We start from the raw sequence: 19,849 nt of genomic DNA, 5'->3' as shown, positions 1-19,849 counted from the left end.
TTTTTTCTCCTCTTTATCATTGGCAGCATGGCAGTGAAATTACGTTCACGACGCGCACCTCAGCGTGGTTGCCAGCTTGGGACATGCCAGCTTCACAACCTGGCCAACACTTTATTCATCTTCAGCAAAAGTGGAAAAGATGAGTCGAAAAAGGCCAACGACCCACGGGGATACGGCAGATAGGGCCAAGGGGAATGGCAACAGTAATGGACTAAGGAGGTGGAGGGTTCTCAACATAGTCTCCATCTAATTACAACCAAATATCTCTTTATATGTTCTGAATGACTGGTACTTGTTATGGATTTATGCTCATGAAGCACATAGAATATGGATGTTTGAATGCTGTGTGAAATGCCTAATCATATTACTTCTTAAAATAAAAATGTTTCAATATTTAAATGTATTTTACAATAAATATTTAATATCAAACAAGTATGTGGAAGTATAATTTATGTATACCTGGATTAAGCTGCTCTGGGAGCCTTGACTAAAAATGAAAAATTGATGCCAACAGCTTGAATTCTGCTTAGATGGGCACCTTCATTTGTTTTTTTTAAAAGGAATAAGAGGGCCCCAAAACAACAATCTTACACTAGATATTGCCTTTGGGATCACATATCATAAATTGTGGCCCTGCACAGTATGTTTCTGGGACCTTTTGGGTCCTTCCTTCTGAGTTTGTATGTCACTTTAATAAGATGAGCAAATATTCTGATTGAAATTTGATGTTGAAAATGTTTCTGCATTATAAAAATCTGTCTGTCCTTGCCCTTGATAGTGTGGGGTCCATTAAGGTGCATTTGCCCCATTTGGTAATCCAGGCCTGACTCTGTGATTAATTCATGCTGTAAAAGGATTATAATCAGCAACTGCCTAGCTCACACCCCTGGTAGTAAATGTCTGAAGTTTTGTCTGGCCCCACCTATTTTCAAAGTTTGGAGGATGGCATTTACAAACTGTGTGGCTCCTGTAAAACCACACCCTCACCTGTGTGGTGTGTCTGCTCTGCAAACCCGGTTTCCTCTGACTGGCTGCTGAGAGACACTTAGAAATGGCATTTACATAGATGCGGGCATGTTAAACTTCAGCAGTCCAGTACATTAGCCTATTCACTAGAGAATGGTCAGAAAGAAATCCTGAAGTCTTTCCCCCTATCTCCCACTGAGTCGAACAACAAAGGGGAAAGAACATGAGTGACACAGAAGGAGGAGACAGCGGAGACAAAATCCGTAAATCTGAGAAGGACCAGGTGGGTAGGCTTTCCGTAAAATCATTCGGTGACTCTCGTGATGGCGTGGCGTTTTTGCCAAAGGCTACAGTCGCGAAGAGATTAATAAAAGGAGGGAGTTTACAAACAACAAGTTGTAATGAAGGCTGTGCCTGGCAGTAACTCCCTCTGGATCTGAGTCACGATGACGAAGGACTAACAGCCTGCTTTATTCAGCACGTCTCAAATGGTCGTGTAGTAATGTAATACTCAATGTAGGGTCTGGTCTTGGAAATCTTAAGGCTCTGTAACAGCGTCGAGGCCGGGTGTGTAAACATATTGGCATGTTGTAACGAAGGGCAGCTAGTTTCTGCTCGTGTGTGTTGACACTGTGTGTAGTCAGTTGTCAGACCAGCGGAAGTTAAGCTAACGTTAGCGTTGTAAGTTGTAAAACTGTCCAATGTGTTTGTTTTTTTTCCGCAACAACACTAACGACTAATTAGCCGGTTAACGTTTCCCAACGTATCGGTTTTTTAGTTCAACGTTTACTTCCCGTAGAACAAAGACGAGAACCCGCCCATAACAATATTGCCCAGCAGTTCACCAGCTAACTAAGGTTATATAATATTCACCACTCCATTAGATTATATGGTTTATACTTACAGAGTTAAAGCTGAAATAAATCACTGTTAATATCGCGATACCAGCTTCCAAAGGATAAAAATACAACAGGTGTAAAAGTTGTAAAAAAAAATATTTTCACATGACAGGCACAGGTGCAATTCATTGCATTAATAATGGCTGCATTCCGTTTAGTCGTGCCAGCTCCAGGGCTCAGGTGTTGTGCCCACTGGCTCGCAGACAGGGCTGCTGGCACAGCTAAACGGAACGGAGCCATTCTTTTAGCAGATGCACATGGTTTTCCTGATGTTTGCCTGCCGAAATGTCCTGTGAGAAAGATACGGTCACGTGACCACACAGTTGTTGATACAACAGTGTATCTTGGGAATTCATTTTTTTAAATTAAAAGAAACTCCTCATGGTGTTAGTTACATTTCAAAGTAGTAAAGAAAGTCCAGTCCAGTTTCTAGTTGTAAAGAGTCTCCTGGGGCCCCTTTGTTTGATGAGTAGGTTTGCAGTTGTCCTGCAGAATGTACTGAATGAACTAAGGATACCTACGTGCCCACCACACACGTGCACACACACTGTCTCTTGAGCTGAAACTACAGCACCACGTCAGAAGTCACAGCCAGGTGTTAAGGTGCAGCATATCTCACCAGCCAGGTATCAGGTATTTCACGGAGGCAAAGTCAACATTTCTCATTTAACCAGAGTTTGCTACACCCTGCAGCCATGTGATTTCCAGGCATACAAGGGGATTGTCAGAATTGATCTTCCTAAAATTGAAACAGCCTTCACATAAATTCAGTTTATTAACGTGTTGAAAATGTTTTCAGAGTTGGATCCCCAAAATCATAAAGAAAAGAGTGTGCACCACCTTTGTAGAAGATTCTTTCAGGTACTGTGAACCCTGGAGCACATTTCTTTGTGACTTAAAAATGTCTCTCTAATGACTGTGGTGATGCATCTTAAGACGATCATGTTTTCACATTGATGTGTTATTCTTTCACCTCTCTCAGTAATGGTGTGCTTTGCCAGTGTGGGGGTGCGAGAGATGCCCATGCCTCTGTGGCTCTCGGTGACTATTTCAGCACGGCGATCGTCAACCACTGGGACAGCGCCCAGCACTCCTCTGAGTACCCAACTGATGCCTTTGGAGAGCTGCAGTTTGCAGGAGCCAGCAAGAGGCATAGCCATGTTGGTGCTTTTCTGTCAACTTGATCAATTTTCTCCGACTGGTTCATTAAATGCTTTATTCCTATAGTCGTAGACTTTGTGATCAAATCTGCAGTGTTATGCTAGTGTTAAGTGTTTAAGACAAATGCTTGGAAAGGTTCAAGGCCAAATAATAGTTCAAATACACCAAAAGCTGTAGTAGTCTGCACGGTTGCTTTTCCTAACCTTTAACCTGCCGCTGCACTTGAGTAAACAAACACATACCTGTACTGAGAGTGAGATCTCAGACCTGTGCTGAGAAGCTCATTTGGTTTAGCATAACAAATTGGAGACTCTTGTAGTATAATTCAGGATGTGTTATCATACTAAAGTGATCAAAATTTTTTATTTTTGAAGTCTTAGTTTGTCTCTTGGCTCGTTTTCCCTCTTTTGAAAAATTGTTCCATATAATCAAACAAATGCCTACTTTGTTTTTCTTGGGTATCTCAGTTCCTGCGTCTGTCATGGGACACATCCCCGTCTATGGTCTACACCCTGATGACAGCCCATTGGGGCCTGCCTGCGCCCAATCTAGTGGTTTCTGTTGTGGGTGGAGAAGGAAGGACAAAGGTGAAGACCTGGGTACGGGAGGTCCTCAGGCAGGGACTGGTGAAAGCCTCACAAAGCACAGGTAAACGCATCATGAAAACAAACCGTAACTCTGGAGTAACTAAATCACCACTTAAAAACCCTCTACATAGGTGGGTCATAGGCTGGAAGCCAGTTAACAGGATTACATCTATATACACTGTTCACAGTCTCTTGATAATATCAGTTAGCTTCAATTGGTGAAGCAGTTGTCATGATTTTACAGACAGTTTTGACTGATGTAGCTACCTTTTAATTGGGACACAGATACTATTATGACACTTAACTTTACATTCATACACTTTACATCAGGTTAAGTTACTTTCGGTCCTTTCCGTGAAAAACCTCCCCTATATGTTGAGATGAAAATTTTCTTTAGAGGTCAAGACAACAAAAAACTACAAGATATAGTACCATTTAAACAGGATCATTTTTTACTTTACATTAGAGCATAAAGAGTGACATACTTTTCAGTTTTATATTTTTTATTTATTTTTAGCTTGAAGTCAAATCGCAAACCCCATAAATAATTCTAAGGAACTGACTAATAATGTAAAATAATGAGTCGACTCTTTCTTGGAACACATTGAACCTACTCATTGTGGTTTAAACAGGAAAAATGCAGTACCATTCCACTACATGACTCTCTGGGGTCTGATCCTAATTTGATACTACAATGGCCATTTTCCCCCTGACTACTGTGCCAAGTGCAGGTGGCACACGGTGATACTGATCTCCAGCCGACTAGCTGTTCTCTCAGAGGCCCCAGATCAAAGCAAAGACAATAAGACGCGTGCAAAAACATTCAGGCGTACACATGAACATACATAAGCTGCAGGCATGGACACAGGGTACTACATGGAATAATTATAAACATGCTGGATAACACATTTGCTGCTTTTGTACTGCAGAAATGTTAAAGCTGTTGTCACACACAAAAACATACAACAGCTGTTTGCATTACTATGGTATCTATTGAGTTTTTCTTGTACAAACTTTCAAATTTCTTCTTTTACAGATCAGCATACACATGCAATCTCCTCTGCTATGACACTTGAATTTATCCCTTTGGGATCCACAAAGTGTTTTCCTTTCTTTCATTTCCTTCTGGTTTCAGTTTCTTTTTTTTGTTATCAGTTTTGTTTTCTACAATTCAGTCCCTGCCTGTTTTGTACCCTAAATGAAACGTGTAGTAAGGGACATGGCTCTTGTTAAACTTAAGTGAACAGAACTGGCAATAAATCCTAAGCAGAAATTAATAAAGGCCAAGTGATGGAAGCATGTGTACAAATATGTAAATTACACAATAATTTAGAAATGCAAATATAGATGTATGAATTTATATTTTCTTAAGAGTTAAGTTCAAGGATCTGGTGAAATATGACAGAGATTTACATATTAGTACAGAGGTTGTTGTGGAATGAAATGACAGTCATTGTCCAGGCTTAGTAAAATTCCACAATTTCTAATTTCTTTTCGCATTCACTGTTTAACTTTTCCACCCAGGAGCGTGGATCCTGACGGCAGGCTTGCGTGAGGGTGTAGGGAGATGTGTTGGAGAGGCGGTGAGGGATCATGCCACTGCAGCCTCGTCGGTGTCCCTCAACAAGGTGGTGGCGCTGGGCATCGCTCCCTGGGGCCTGGTGCACAATCGACAGCAGCTCGTCAACCCTCAGGTTGGACTGGCACTCACATATTTACAAATTTCTTCACTGTTTAAAAAAAAAATACCTACAACAATCTCACTGTAATATTAGCTTTAAAAAGTGAGAGTAATTTCAGATTTTAAAATTTGTGCAATAATCTTCCTCTTTTGCAGGGCAGCTTTCCTGCTAAGTACTTCGTCCAGAATACGACCCGGGACTCCTGTTGCCTGGACAACAACTACCAGGCCTTCCTGCTGGTAGACGATGGGAGTGTGGGGCGCAGAGGAGGGGATACGGGGTTCAGGGCCAAACTGGAGGACTACATCTCCCACCAGCGCACAGGCATCTGGGGTGAGAGATGGCATAATGCAATATCATTTACTCTATCACATATAGAATGATGATACAGATTGCTTGCTGTGGCAGAGCTAAAGAGTATGACACTTGTGACTTAAGGAAGTAGGCTTCGCCATTTTTTGCTTCTGTTGTGTTGTTTTTTATTCATCTGAACAGCTGGTAGAACTGGATATGGGATGTTGTATTCAACCATTGAAAACTGATCATGCCTAAATTAAACAGCGGATCGACGAGTTGTTTCACATTCAACCCTGGTTTCAATCTATTTGGCCCTCTTGTGGTGATCCCTCACTGATGCATGTGATGATAAGATAATTCTTTGGTATCCACTGGATGAAAGCAGTTGCATGCCTGTGCATGAATTTGATACACAGCTCAACATGTAAAATCAAGCAGAGAGATTTTCCAAAAATTTAACAGGCTGTTCTTGTTGTTCCTGTGCTGATCTGCATTTATGAGTTTGAATTTACCAATGCACTTAAGGAATTTGTAAAAAAACAAAATGTGGATTGCATTTTTGTAGGCAGTGGCAGCATTGACATCCCTGTCCTTTGTATGCTGGTGTCTGGGGAGGCGAGCATGCTGGAGGTACAGTCAGTGCTATTTATGATCCACGAAATTATTAGGTCACTTTTAATAATGAAATTTACTTTTTAATGATACCATTGTATTCCATGAGTAAATATCCCTCTCCTTTCCTGACAGAGAGTGGATCTTTCCCTGAAGAACAACATGCCCTGGCTGGTGCTGGCGGGCTCAGGAGGCGTGGCTGACTTCTTGAGTGATGTCTTGGAGAACTTGGCGTCAGCCCCGACGGTCCAGTCCTCCAGCGAGGGTGATGGCGAGGCGGGTCCCAGCGTGGATCTGAAAGACAGAGTGGCAGAGCGGGTTAAAAAGTACTTCCCTTCTGAAGCAGAGACGGACAAACTAGTTGAACGAGTAAGAGCTTTGGGCAGAGGCTTGCGTGTCATTGTTGTGCGGTTATTGACATACAGAACAGGCCCGAGGGATTTCTTCATCTCATATATTCAACAGCTGGTGTGTTTTGTTGTGGACAACTACTGGCTGGCTGGCTGTGAAATTTAACCGTGATATTCTCGGCCTCAGAGGTTTTCAGATGTTATCAGTGACTCTTTGATCTGTTGTTTTTTAACGCCGTAAGGTCATGATTCCAATTTTAGTCACACAAGATACTTCATAATGTAATAGGCAGATGGCCAATACATTTGCTGAGCATGTTTGTGCTCCCAAGTGGATGAAGTCTTTTGATTTTTTTATGACTCCATAGACTCTTTTTCAGCACAACCCTCAGGGCAAGCTCACATTTTTAGTCCCACTGCTGCTAAGGCTCTAAGAACAGTTAAAATATCAGCATGTTGCCCTGTAGACTTTGGGCTCTTTCTCAAACAACTTCTGGCCTCAGTTTGTCCCAGATTCCTGAAACTGCTGGCTGTTATTCATTTGTTCTTGCTTCTCCACAATGCACTCGCTCACAAGCTGTGTGTAATTTGGAAGCACGTTTCAGTTTTAATGTGGCATTATGGGGTTGTTTTTTTTTTTGTTTTTTGTTTTTAACACAAAAGTCTGAAAATGGATTGGCTGTATAGTATATAGCCAACAACATGCAATTGACTCGATCTGTATCAGTCTCCTGAGAACATCCGTAGCCAAAAAACACCCTCTAATACACTGGAATTTGACTCCGGAAAATTTCCAGAATGCAATATCAGTATCCAAAGTATCCTCACTGTGCTCTCTGTTTTAAATGGAAATTTGACAATTGGCAGGAACTGACGAGATTCTTGCATTAGCTTAACGAATCTATTGTTAAGTTTCTTAGCTTTTTTCCACTCTGTGACGTCTCTGTTATAAAAGAGTCCATTGAAAAGCAAATGTAACTGTTTTTACTGCTACACAGCTCATCACACGAAGCTGTGTTGTTTATGTAACACCAGTATCACATGCTGCCTCAGAGGTGTGTGGCTCATCAGTGTCCTAATGTTTATTGAAACAGTAACGTAATCAGCGCTTACAATCCAATCGTGTTGTCACTCGCTATCTGGTGAGCTGGGGAATGATTGGAGTCACACTCTCACGATCGTCTTATTCATTTCTACTCATTGCTGTCGGTGCTTAGGTTCAAATGCCGTGATGAAATCTTCGTATGTCTGATATGCTGCTCTTTCAGTGTGGGACGGCCATGCACTTAATGATGTCATGGGGTTGACGGTACCCTCTGTCACCAAATCTTTTCTTTATCACTTTCTTTTCTTTTAATGTCTTTGTCAGTGTTACCAGATATTGTCCTCATTCGTTCATCTGTCTCCAGGCTCTGAGTATCTACCAGAACAGAGATTTGATTACGATCTACCACGGAGAGCAGGAGGGCCCAAATGATTTTGATACAGTCTTGCTCAAAGCCTTAGTGGGAGGTACTTACTAATACTAATACTAACTAATTCATATCATTAAGAGTTCAAATGTTTTACATGGCAGCGCGTCTTTATTTGGATGTTTGTGGTGTGCTTCTGTGTTTTTCAGCCAGTAAGCACCGTGCGTCAGTCGATGCCAGCCCTTACAATGAAGAGCTGAAGCTGGCGGTCACATGGAACAGGGTCGACATTGCCAAGAGCGAACTCTTCAATGGAGACATCCACTGGAGGGTGAGGGGGGGGGGGACACACACACAACACATCATATGTTACTTTCACAGTAGTCCTACCATTTTAAAGGAAATGGACTAGTGTAGCTGTACTGTACCACTTGTGTCAAATAAAATACTTTAAGTGATGTGCAGTGGCGTTAGATATAAAATAAATAAAAATATGAAATGGAGTATTGACCTTGTATTGAAACCTGCTCAATAAACAATCACCTTCATCCACTCATACAGTACGAAGACTTGGAAGACTCAATGACCGATGCCTTGATCAACGACAAGCCGCAGTTTGTGCGTCTTTTCACTGAGAACGGCCTCAACATCCTGGACTACCTGACTTATGGCAGGCTGGAAAGCCTCTACCACTCAGTGGCTGATGGGACACTTCTTTACCATCTGCTAAAGCGCCACCTCATGGAGCGGGTTGGAATTTTTACTACGTCTTACCAGCAGGGCTCAACTTCTAAAGTGGGAGCAGAGAAGATGCAGAGCGGGCCAGTGAAGGAAATCAGCCTTTTTGAGGTTTTTATTAATTTATATATATATATATATATATATATGCTTTTTAGTTTAACTGAAATAAAATCAGAAATAATGTGAAGAAAACTTGTATTTGCGCTCACTCTTGTGTTGTGTTTTTACCCCCTCTCTTCCTCAGGTGTCAAGCGTCCTGGAGCTGTTGATGGGTGATGTCTGCAAGCCATTCTACTATGATGCTTTGGGCTTAGAACAGATCACATCCAAGAGGAGAGCTCTCCGGGTAATATAAACCGTAAAAGTCGTAAAATCTACCTTTTTATAAAGTTGATAATGTTCAGTTTTTGTTAATCCGGTCAGAGGTGTTTTTCTAATACTCTGCCCTCCTCATGTTTAGAATTGCGTGGGCAAAATATTAGAAACGCCTCTCAATATAATGTAGTCATGTTTGACAACCCCAGCGATGATAAACATAGAGGTGAATTAGCAACCTGTCTGACAGTGTCAACAAAAACTGAGCAAAGCTATCTTTGTAACGGAAGATTTTGTGGTTGAGCTCTTTTATTGGATCGTATTAGATTTTGCACATGCACCTAATAAAGTGTCTGTCAATGTATATCAAAGCTTATATGATTGATGAAATCATGAGCTTGTATGATTTCAGAAGACACGAGTGAATGTTAGTCTCTCACCTTCGACCCAATATACCCTTAGTTCATTTTTTCCATTCACCCCAGCGCGCCAGTAAGCTGCTCCGCGGAGACTGCTTGTATCGGGAGAGACGCTGCCTCTTCCCCTGGGCTTCGCTTTTCATCTGGGCCGTCCTGCAGAACCGCAGCAATATGGCCACTTTCTTCTGGGAGATGGTAAATCTCTTGATACTTACAGGCTCATGGCATATTTGCAGTTGCAGAAAAACCAACTAACTGACAGATTGAAAAAAAAAAAATGTTTATGACCATACTGACTTAATTGCAAAATGCTCTAGGTCCTGTCAGTACCTGTTTCAAAAGGAGTTTCTCTGATATCCCTCATTGTTTCTCCCAGGCAGGGGAGTCAGTGCTGAGCGCTCTGAGCGGCTGTAAGATCCTGAGAGAACTGTCCAAGCTGGAGATTGAGAATGAGACCAAACTGTCCATGAAAGAGCTGGCCCAGAGGTTTGAGAACCTGGCACATGGTAAGACCGTGAATGCATCGACCACTGATGTCCCTTTAAACAATAAGTGACTCCATTGTATGATGACTATCCATTCCTTACTTGTCAGACATCTTCAGCTCTTGCTATCGGAGCGATGAGAGTCGCTCTTTCACCTTGCTGATCAGGCAGTCTCCAGTCTGGGGCGGTACCACCTGCCTCCAGATGGGCATGAGCGCTGACGCACGGCTCTTCTTCAGCCATGACGGAGTACAGGTGTGTCGCTGTGCTCACACGTGTTCGACTGACACGTGTTCGACTGACATGTTATCGACAACAATGGAACCAAGTCACTGCTTTATTGTTCCAGTTCAAACTGTTCTATTTCTGCTTAGTCTGTTTTAAATGTTAAGAACTGTATGTTGTTGATGTATGTGAGCTAAACTTAATTCCACGTCTTGATAAAGAATCATATTAAAATCTTAAACTTGTAAAGGGAAGCTGAGTTACAGTGTTACCGTATTTTCAAATAACATGAATGGTCTCTCCTCCTCCAGTCTCTGTTGTCCCAGATCTGGTGGGGGGACATGAAGAGGAGCACGGAGGTGTGGAAGCTCCTGCTCACCTTCTTCTGCCCCGTCCTCTGCTACACCAACCTCATCTCCTTCAGGTAAAGTCCACATATTCCACACTAGACTTATTTTAGCTTTTTTTTTTTTTTTTTGAGATCCCAGAACCGTCATCAGTTTGATTTTCAACGCAAACTTACACTTTGTATGTAGGAAACACGAGGACCAGCAGATAGAAGAGGAGAAGCCTCATGAGGACGGGCCGGGCCGGGACAGTGACAGCCTCTATGGCACCACCATCTTTTCTTTCTCTGACATCAAGCACATGTAATACTCTTATACATTAGCCAAAGCTATTATATAGAACTTCAGGCGTCTGCTTTTTACTGCATGTTTTTTCTGTCATCTTAATGCAAGTGAATGGGATCCATTGGCTTTGCAGTTTTAAATGGGACCCACTGCTTTGCATTTGTTGTAGTGTACTAATTTGTTAAATTTGTGTCACTGTTGTCCCAGTGAAGCTGATGCACAAGACGCAATCACTCCCCGGACAGCAACCATCAAAGGTGAGTCTTCTTTAAACGCAGCACCTCTGGAAAAAGTGTTGTCACTCGCACAACAGAGGAGAGGAAAGGCTGATTGCAGAAATGATTATTGTATCAGCTACTAATCCATATCCGATGACCTTCCCGTCAGGCATACCTCTCACTCACAGACCACCAAAGCGTCCATTCATCGTGTCAAGATGGCGCCAGTTCTGGTTTGCCCCCGTCACCTCATTTTTGGGCAACGTCCTGATGTACTTCCTCTTCCTGCTGCTTTTCGCCTACGTGCTGTTGGTGGACTTCAAGCCCCCTCCACCCTCTGGTCCGGCCATCACCGAGTACGTGCTGTACTTCTGGGTATTCACCATCGTGTGTGAGGAGATCCGGGAGGTGAGTGCAGAGAGATGTCTTGAGTCATACTTGGTGTTTGACGCATCTTCTTTACATTTTGTAATTGCAGGAGTACAGGCAGAAAAAACAAAACAAAGTGCCTGATTAAATGAAGTGATTCAGAAGTATTTGTTATATATTTGGACACACCAAACACTAAACCATTCTGTAAAAAATAGAATAAAAAAATAAAAAATAAAAGAATTTCACTCATCCTTGAAAACACTGTACAGTATTCTGTTTCTAGGCTTGTATGTGCTTTACATAGGAAACAATGCAGTCCTAAGTTATATGTATCTATTAAGTTGGTGTTTTCTTCGCCTAGACTTTCTTTTTGGGGACGATGACTTGGCGTCAGAGGATCAGGGTGTACATTCAGGATGTGTGGAACAAGTGTGACCTCACTGCCATCACGCTCTTCATCATAGGACTAATCTGCAGGTGTGATTGCACACAGGACATGTATATTTTTGTTGTTACTGGATTATGCCCCCCCCCCTTCACTTTCAGTAGTGTAGTTATTTTAAAAGCTGGTCACTGGGCGTTGCTCGCACCACAGTTTATTCACTTCACTCTCTTTGTGTTGTAGGATGTTCCACTGGTCGTACGGATTTGGTCGGGATGTCCTTTGTGTGGACTACATGGTCTTCACCCTTCGCCTCATTCACATCTTTGCCATTCACAAACAGCTGGGACCAAAAATCATCATTGTTGGCAAGATGGTGAGAAATATCAAAAGATGTCAATAACATGACATTTTAGCAACATTATACGGTGTGACATGGGCATTATAATGACAACAAGATGATTGATTTCTCCTGTTCAGATGAAGGATGTTTTCTTCTTCCTCTTCTTCCTGGGGGTGTGGCTCATGGCATACGGAGTAGCCAACCAGGCTTTGCTTTATTCCTACGACCCTCGCCTGGATCGCATCTTCCGCCGGGTTTTCTACAGGCCGTATCTGCACATCTTCGGACAGATCCCCGTGGAAGAGATAGACGGTATAAGTGTTTATGTGTGCACAACCGCTGCATCTTTAAAGTTCTCCACAATGATTAGAGTTAGCTAAAATGATCTTCTCTATATTTTCATATCTATCCCAGTGGGGAAGGACTGGGGCATGGTCTGCACACACAACGTGACATTGATTGATGGCGGTGCAGAGCCGTGCAGAACACTGTACAGTAACTGGCTGGTGGTAATTCTGCTGGTCGTTTATCTGCTGGTCACCAACATCCTGCTCATCAACCTGCTCATCGCCATGTTTAGGTAACGGAAAAGGAGAGTAGTGTCCGTCACTCTGTTTCTGGGGCTACACTGGACATGCCAATCTCTCTACACAACACTCTCTAACCCTGATTGCGTCCTCACAGCTACACCTTCTCTGAAGTGCAAGCGAACAGTGACATCTACTGGAAGTTCCAGCGCTACAACCTGGTTGTTCAGTACCACTCTCGTCCTTCCCTGGCACCCCCTTTCATCATCCTCTCTCACATCAATCTCTTTATCAAGAGGAACATCCGCAAGGTGCCCTCGATCAAGATCCACCACTTTGGTCAGTATTTGAACAGTCTCAAGTGTGTCTTATTAATGGGATAAAGTTATTGCCCAACACACATTAAATGCTGTTTGAAATCAAAACTCTTTGCCTACTGATTAATACCTTTGCCTTTTCCATCAGTACTGCAGTTAAGAGGGAAAGTAGCTAACAGGCTAATGACATGGGAAACCATTCAGAAGGAGGACTTCCTAACTGCACAGACCAAGATCCAGAAAAGCAGCGACTCCGAGAGGCTCAAGCGGATGTCTGTCAAGTAAGCATGCCTTTCTACACCTTCCTACACATTAGCATATTCTTATCTTTTGGCTTCACCATACTGAGGTGCAAATCTCCTTTCTTAGAGTGGATGGTGTGCTTAAACATCTGACTGAAAGCAGAGACTTTGACCACAGACTAAGGGCTCTGGAGAATGAGGTAAAGTTAAATCAAAATGTTTTCTTTGTATATACGTGGTGTTGAAAGATTGTGTTGGCTGATCAAACCTAGTCTGTATAAAGGTCAAAAATGTCACCCATCTACATATAGCAGGGCTGGGTGACTATATATCATGACAACTACAACACTGTGTCACAGTATGTGTTTAGGTAATGAAAATCACACATTTGTTAAAGGAATGGCTCGACATTTTGGGAGATATAGTTATTTGCTTTCTTGCTGAGAGTTAGATAAGAAAATTGGTACCACTCTCATGTCTGTAAAGTAAATATATAGCTACTGTAAAGCCTGTGAAACAGGATATAACATGTTAATTAGTTTTGAGGTGCAAGTAGCTAGGCAGCTGTTTACCCCTGGCTCCAGCCTTAATGCTAAGCTAGATAACTGGCTGGCTAAGCGGTAGCCTCATATTTATTGGGCAGATACGAGAGTCTTCTCATCTAACAATCTGCCAGAAAGCTAACTAACTATTCCTTTAAGTTCAGACTGGACTGTGTGATATTCTCATTTCCTGCTCCATTCTCAAGTGTTTCAGAAAGACAGTGTTTATAACTTAGGTAAGGATAAATAAGGTAGATTTGAATGTAAATCCTACTGTATGGCATTATCCAAATAATGCCCCCCCCCCAGGTGTTATAATATATATAATTTGGAAATGACTGTTTTCTAGTAGAGTATATTTTTTTAATATGTTCCTTCTCTTCAGATGGAGTATTGCTCAAACGCTCTCAGCTGGATTGTGGAAACTTTGGCGCAAAGCAGCACATTCAAACCTCCCCGGCCTCCACCGACATTAAGAGGTGCTTACAAATGACATACATGCATTTTCGCACATGAGAATAAGTCTGCATGTTCAAATGCCACAGGTGTGTTTGCCTCGAGGCATTCATACTGAACGTCTCCCTCCTGCCACCTTACTGTACCTCTTCTTCTACACAGATGCGTTCCCTTCTTCTTCCACTTCCACCTGATTCAGCCTCGGTGATGCCTTCACTTGCTCAGGGTCAGTAAAAGACAAGACTGGATGGCTTTTGGCTTAGGCTGCTCTCATGCCACGCACCCACCAGTCTCAGTGTTTTCCAGACTGGACACATTCACCAAAGGTTATCAGTGAGTCTTAATTTAAAAAAGAGAACAGATATCATATGACATCACTTCTTATTACAGTACTGAGCAAATGCAAAAGATGATAATTTAAGTGTAAAATCTATCTTACTCTAATGCCAAAGACAAGAGCATGTATTTATGATGTGGTATGATATATTATATGTATTTTATTTACCAATGCTATTATGTCTTTATTGCTGTAGTTTTAAGCTGACAGGTGGAATTCTGTTTTTAAGGTTTTTATAGTTTTTTATTGTTACATTCAAACTATGATGTTGTTACCAGGGTTACATTAGTTACAGATAGTATCACTTTTGTGTTCAGTTACTTTCTGGCTAAAGGGTTGCTTTAAACAGTCTGAAATGTTAAATTGTGTATTTGTATTGCTACATTATTTTATTCTGTTCAATAAATTGTACATATAATGAATACATGTTTAATGTTATTGTTACAGGAATAAGACTAGTTCATGCAATGAGGGAAATACATGTATTCACTTTGTTGAGTTGGATGAAAAGATCAATACAACTTTAATGAGCCAGAAAACAGCGTAGACTGAAAACAGGGCAACAGCTAGCATGGCTTAAGATATGACATGTTAATTACTGAGCTTTAGGCTAGGCTAGCTGTTTCCCCTTGTTTCCAGTCTTTATGCTAAGCTAAGCTAACCAGCTGCTGGCTCCAGCTACATATGTACCATCTGACTGTCGGCAATAAACCAAATAAGCGTATTTCCCAAAATGTCAAACTAATCGTTTAATGATAAATCATGTGGAGGCTCTGACATTCTCTGGTGTCAGGCCGAGAGCTGCACAAACAAACCAGTAGAAATGAACAAGACATGCGATCAAATGATGTAAATTTCACAAGAAATTCTGCCAGGAATGTGTGTGACTAAAACTTGGAAGCAAGGCAGTTATATTGTATGTGTGTGTGTGCATATATGTATATATATATACTGTAAAGAGAAGAGGATATGGATAATGTGAAAAGTGCACCAGTGCTTATTTTCAGTATGCCAGAGTTCTATTGAAGGTCACATAGTGGAGCCGCGCTGTTGAAGGAGCCTTTACTGTAAATAGCCAGCGGGGCCACCTGTCAATCGCACCAGCAGCTCGCACCGAGAGAGGCGCTGTCATCACTCTCTTCCGTCCAGCCCTCTTGCTGCATGTGGAAACATTCACCTATGTAAGTGATTATGTGTCTCACTCACTCCCCATGTCTGTGTGTCTCAGTCATATTAATGTAAATGCTTCTCAGTTCACACAACCATGCAACAGTAGAGGGCTTCTGAATCTACATCTCCTTCCTGTCTCTCTTAATCAAAACCCTGGAGTAAAAATGTTCAGATGTAAACCATTTCTTTGGAATGTCAGCTGCCCACGTCTGCGTCTAACGCACTGCACATGTGCAGACCACTATCACCTCCATTTTCTTCTATTTACGTCCATTCCATACATCATCCTGACATGCTGTGCTCTGCTTTGGGAATGGCAGGCAAATATTACCTTCGCTGTTGAGACTGTGTCTCAGAGGTGTTGGTTTAAGCCTGTGGTAATTTCATAATCTGTAATTTAAAGAGCATTACATTCCCTCATTTTGCAAGTCATTCCAAATATTTTTTATTACATTGAGCTTCAGTGAGGCTTGCATGTGCATTCAAATCTGCAGTAGAGTTGTGTGCACATGCAGCCCTGAGTAACAACCACATTAAATGGTATATTCATCTATAGGGGAGTATTGGTGAACTTCACTACACTTCAAGCAGCTTTACTGGGCTGAAATATACAGCAAAGTCAAAGTTGTTGGAGTGTGTGAATGTGTTTAGAACTTCTTTACTTTAGAATCATCAGTTTGATTTTAACTTTATTTAATTATTTATTTACTGGACTAGGTTTTATGGATGTGGATCATTTCTTTGGGGGATTTACTGACATTGGAAAGTTTCATGGGTCACTGTTACATGAAATTAGAATTATACATAAATAAATAAATGAAACAAAATAATAATAGCAGTGATAAATAACAGACATGAAAATTCATAAACATGCAAGTGCGCATATATACATATATACAGTATGTGTATATATATATATATGAAGTGTTGCTGCTTTCCTGGAAGTTTAGCATTACAACTACAATGGTCATATTAAAGGAAAACTTCATCTTCAATTTGAATTATTTAATGTCAACAATTAAACTTCCCCCTCCCTCTCATTTCCATATGTTCTTTGACCTCTCTTTTTCCCACCCCTCCTGCAGTCCAAAAAACCCCCGACTGCCATATGTACACGCCCACCTCTCTAATACACTGTGTTAAGGGCATCAGGAGCATTCTTCCTGGACATGTGCCTCTGTCACTCACGCACACAGAGCCACACAACCACACAACTACAACACACACACCGTTGTGCTTCCACTGTGTCCTCTGTGTTCCCAGCACAAGGCTGGCACACTGCTCTGTCAGTCTTGTGAACACGGCCCTCCTCTCCCCCTCTGTCTGTGGCCTGGAGCAAAGACCTGAATAATATCCCTCAATCTTCTGAAACTCTGTTGCGTTTCCTGTGGATTTTATGTTTTTTAAGTGTTGAAAACCCAACGATTGTTTTGGTTTTTGGTGGGAAAAACAGGGAAAAGACATTCTTCCAGTCTGGATTTGTAGCTAAGAAGAGCTGTGTAAAATTTCCAAGATGGCATCTTTGAAAGGCTGGGTAGTGGGGCTCCTGCTGGTGCTCCTGTGCCCGTCCCAGGTGCCGCTTTCTGGGGTGGTGAGTGCCCAGGACGTGGCTGAAGCAGAGGCAGACCTCCATGCCAGAAATTATGAGGAGGCCGTTGCAGAGGAAGGTGAAACTACTCAGGGCGATGATGGCGCTGGTGAGGAAGAGGAACAGGTAGCAGAAGAGGAAGGTGAAGAAGAATCAGATGATGAGGAGGAGGATGAAGAAGGGGAGGCTGAGGAGGAAGATGGGGAGGAAGAAGAGGAGGCAGGAGAAGCAGAGGAGGAGGAAGAGGAGACTGCTGATGAAGAAGCGGAGGAGGAGGAAGAGGAGGAAGCTTCTGATGAAGAGGCTGCTGAGGAAGATGAAGAGGAGGAGGAAGATGCTGTGGAAGAAGAGGAGGAGGACGCTGAGGACGAGGCTGCTGAGGAAGACGGAGAGGAGGTGGCTGCTGAGGAGGAGGAAGAGGCTGGAGACGAGGAAGAGGAGAATGATGCAGAAGAAGAAGAGGCTGATGAGGCAGCAGCAGAGGAAGATGAGGAGGAAGATGAGGAGGAGGAGGAGGAGGAGGATGCTGATGAAGATGTGGAGGAGGAGGAGGACTCTGAAGGAGAGGAGGTAGCTGCGGAGGAGGAGGCTGATGATGCTGAGGAAGAGGAGGATATTGCTGAGGATGAGTCTGAGGAAGAGGATGCAGCTGGAGCAGAGGAAGACGACGGTAAATCCACTTTTCAATATATTGAGATTTTAAATATTTTGATGGTTTATGAAACTTAAACAAAGTAATTTGGTATAAAATATGACCAATGATTATTTTTCTTGGGCCCCTCGAGCAAATCTTGACTGTAAAGTAGCTTCTCTGACTTTGTTTATTTTAGCTGCAGCTACTGCAGGATCACTGTCATACATATCAGTCCTAAAATAGACTGGCTTATCTGTGGTGTAGCTGGCACCCAGAAGTATTTAACTATTCATGCCTTTTGTTAAGCCAATGTGGCTATTTTGGGACAAAACCAGTACTGTGAAAGTGTAAGTTCAGAAAAGCTAAACACTTGTTGATCACTGGCTGTGATAGTGACCATTAATTTGTCCCAAGTGGTTTTTCTGTTCAAGCTGTTCTTTATTCCTCACAATGCAACCGTTATGTTTGGTTATAATTCATCTGTGGTGGAGGAACTTTGTTCACTTGGACGTTATGTCTTGCACCTACCTGCACATTTGGTCTTCTCTACATATCTTTCTCAGTGTTTCCAGTTTCACAGCTGACTCCCTTGAAATATTGAGCATATTAGCATTTAACACGACCTGACACTAATAACATGATCTGTGGTAAAAGGGAGGTTTACATGAAGGAGAAGTTATAGCCCAAACTAGACTAGCTTTTGAGGGCTGATACTAATATTTATATATGGGAGTTAACATAAACATATAACATAAAAAATAAGATTTTTAAAAAAAATAATAGATATGTTTGTTTTACAGTTTCTTTTTACTTATCAGCTGATAAGGACACACTGATATATATATATCTGCAGCTAACATTGGCCGATATAGAAGCCTAATTTGTCGTTGACTCTGCTGACTTTACGCAGATGAGCCTGAAGCTGACGACATGGCAGAAAACCAGGAGGACGCAAGTGAAGAGGAGGCCGCCACTGAGAGGCCGCAATTCCACTCTGGCTCTTTGTGTAGCGTGTGCTCCATCTGTGAGGTAAAACGATGTGGAGGGACTGCCCTGACACTCTTTATTAGTAAGTCTAGTATATGAGTTAATAAACACAACTGTCCACTGTGTGTGTGTGTTTTGTCTTGTTAGCACTGCTCTAACAACTGTGACAAGTGTCCCTGTGAAGAGGGAGATGAGTCAGATCACTGTGAGCACTGCCAAGTAAGCATCTTCTCCGTCCTGTAAACACTGTTAATTATATACAACATTTGGTTTAGACGAGAGCCTCCTCATGGAAACCCTTTTTGTGTTCCAGGGATGCTCATCCTGCTACCTTTGCCCCATACTGTGTGACACAATATGCACCCCAGGTAAATACTGCAAGTAATTATTCATACTGTGCATGTACCATTGTGTGTTTGTTTGTTTTGTCAGCGCTGGCACCCCTTAACTTTAGTTATGTGTCGCTTTTTTTTTCAGGTGGCCTTGTTGATGAGCTAACCGGGTCCCTCTTTCAGTAAGACTCCTCACTTCTCACAGCGTACTGATCCATTTAATGACACAATAGTAGGTAGGCACATAACCCCAGCGGTGGTCTACTTTCTCATGCCCTGGCCTTTGTTTTGCAGGACTGTTGCCTCCCTACTCTGAGCACCCAGGATACTTTGTCCTTTGGAGCCATCACGTGGTCACAGGCGGTACTGCGCTCAGGACTGGTTGTCCTGCTGCTCATACCTCACTAGTCACCTGAGAACTTCACAAATCTGACAGCTGACAGAAAAACCTATTCTTGTGTTAACTCGTAGATTTTTAAATACCCTTGTACTACAGGCTTAAAGAATTTCATTTCTTTTCCTTTATTTAATGACCTACATCTTGTATATTTTCAATGTACACTGGCTATTATTTGTTCAGATTTTTTTTTCTTTTCTTTTCTTTGTTTTTGTAGCAGCA

The 19,849-nt window shown here is 42.1% G+C and overlaps 2 protein-coding genes across 2 annotated transcripts; both read left to right on the top strand.

The window, feature by feature from the left end:
* Positions 1–1,019: 1,019 nt before the first annotated feature.
* On the top strand, positions 1,020–14,919 carry LOC111219808 (transient receptor potential cation channel subfamily M member 4-like). The gene is made up of 26 exons (XM_022742601.1): positions 1,020–1,249; positions 2,665–2,726; positions 2,848–3,025; positions 3,494–3,674; positions 5,138–5,307; positions 5,451–5,628; positions 6,158–6,222; positions 6,340–6,573; positions 7,964–8,066; positions 8,176–8,297; positions 8,528–8,815; positions 8,952–9,053; positions 9,508–9,636; positions 9,818–9,947; positions 10,036–10,181; positions 10,463–10,575; positions 11,190–11,409; positions 11,735–11,850; positions 11,999–12,131; positions 12,236–12,410; positions 12,513–12,678; positions 12,783–12,964; positions 13,091–13,223; positions 13,312–13,384; positions 14,112–14,205; positions 14,345–14,919. Exons 1-26 carry the CDS (start codon positions 1,190–1,192, stop codon positions 14,374–14,376), a joined length of 3,585 nt encoding a protein of 1,194 aa, XP_022598322.1. The 5' UTR covers positions 1,020–1,189; the 3' UTR covers positions 14,377–14,919.
* A 2,031-nt stretch (positions 14,920–16,950) lies between these two features.
* Positions 16,951–19,416, top strand: LOC111220246 (cilia- and flagella-associated protein 251-like). The gene is made up of 5 exons (XM_022743269.1): positions 16,951–17,925; positions 18,875–18,940; positions 19,046–19,117; positions 19,212–19,266; positions 19,376–19,416. The coding sequence occupies exons 1-5, from the start codon at positions 17,203–17,205 to the stop codon at positions 19,414–19,416; spliced, it is 957 nt and encodes a 318-aa protein (XP_022598990.1). The 5' UTR covers positions 16,951–17,202.
* Positions 19,417–19,849: the final 433 nt, after the last annotated feature.

This window comes from Seriola dumerili, unplaced genomic scaffold (genome assembly GCF_002260705.1).
Source record: "Seriola dumerili isolate Sdu_G_001 unplaced genomic scaffold, Sdu_1.0 BDQW01000068.1, whole genome shotgun sequence".
NCBI classification, from domain to species: Eukaryota; Metazoa; Chordata; class Actinopteri; order Carangiformes; family Carangidae; genus Seriola; species Seriola dumerili.
The sequence above is the reverse complement of the archived record's forward strand: the minus strand, read 5'-3'. Positions and strand labels throughout refer to the sequence as shown.

What these genes read in the sequence shown, in the direction of transcription:
- LOC111220246 (XM_022743269.1), top strand. Translation starts at nt 17,203, where the DNA reads ATGGCATCTTTGAAAGGCTGGGTAGTGGGGCTCCTGCTGGTGCTCCTG. An exon ending in AGTCTGAGGAAGAGGATGCA is followed by an intron (nt 17,926 to 18,874) that starts GCTGGAGCAGAG and finishes GCAAGTGAAGAG; the next exon opens with GAGGCCGCCACTGAGAGGCC. An exon ending in TGACACAATATGCACCCCAG is followed by an intron (nt 19,267 to 19,375) that starts GTAAATACTGCA and finishes TTTTTTTTTCAG; the next exon opens with GTGGCCTTGTTGATGAGCTA.
- LOC111219808 (XM_022742601.1), top strand. Translation starts at nt 1,190, where the DNA reads ATGAGTGACACAGAAGGAGGAGACAGCGGAGACAAAATCCGTAAATCT. An exon ending in GAAAGCCTCACAAAGCACAG is followed by an intron (nt 3,675 to 5,137) that starts GTAAACGCATCA and finishes TTTTCCACCCAG; the next exon opens with GAGCGTGGATCCTGACGGCA. An exon ending in CCAGCGCACAGGCATCTGGG is followed by an intron (nt 5,629 to 6,157) that starts GTGAGAGATGGC and finishes GCATTTTTGTAG; the next exon opens with GCAGTGGCAGCATTGACATC.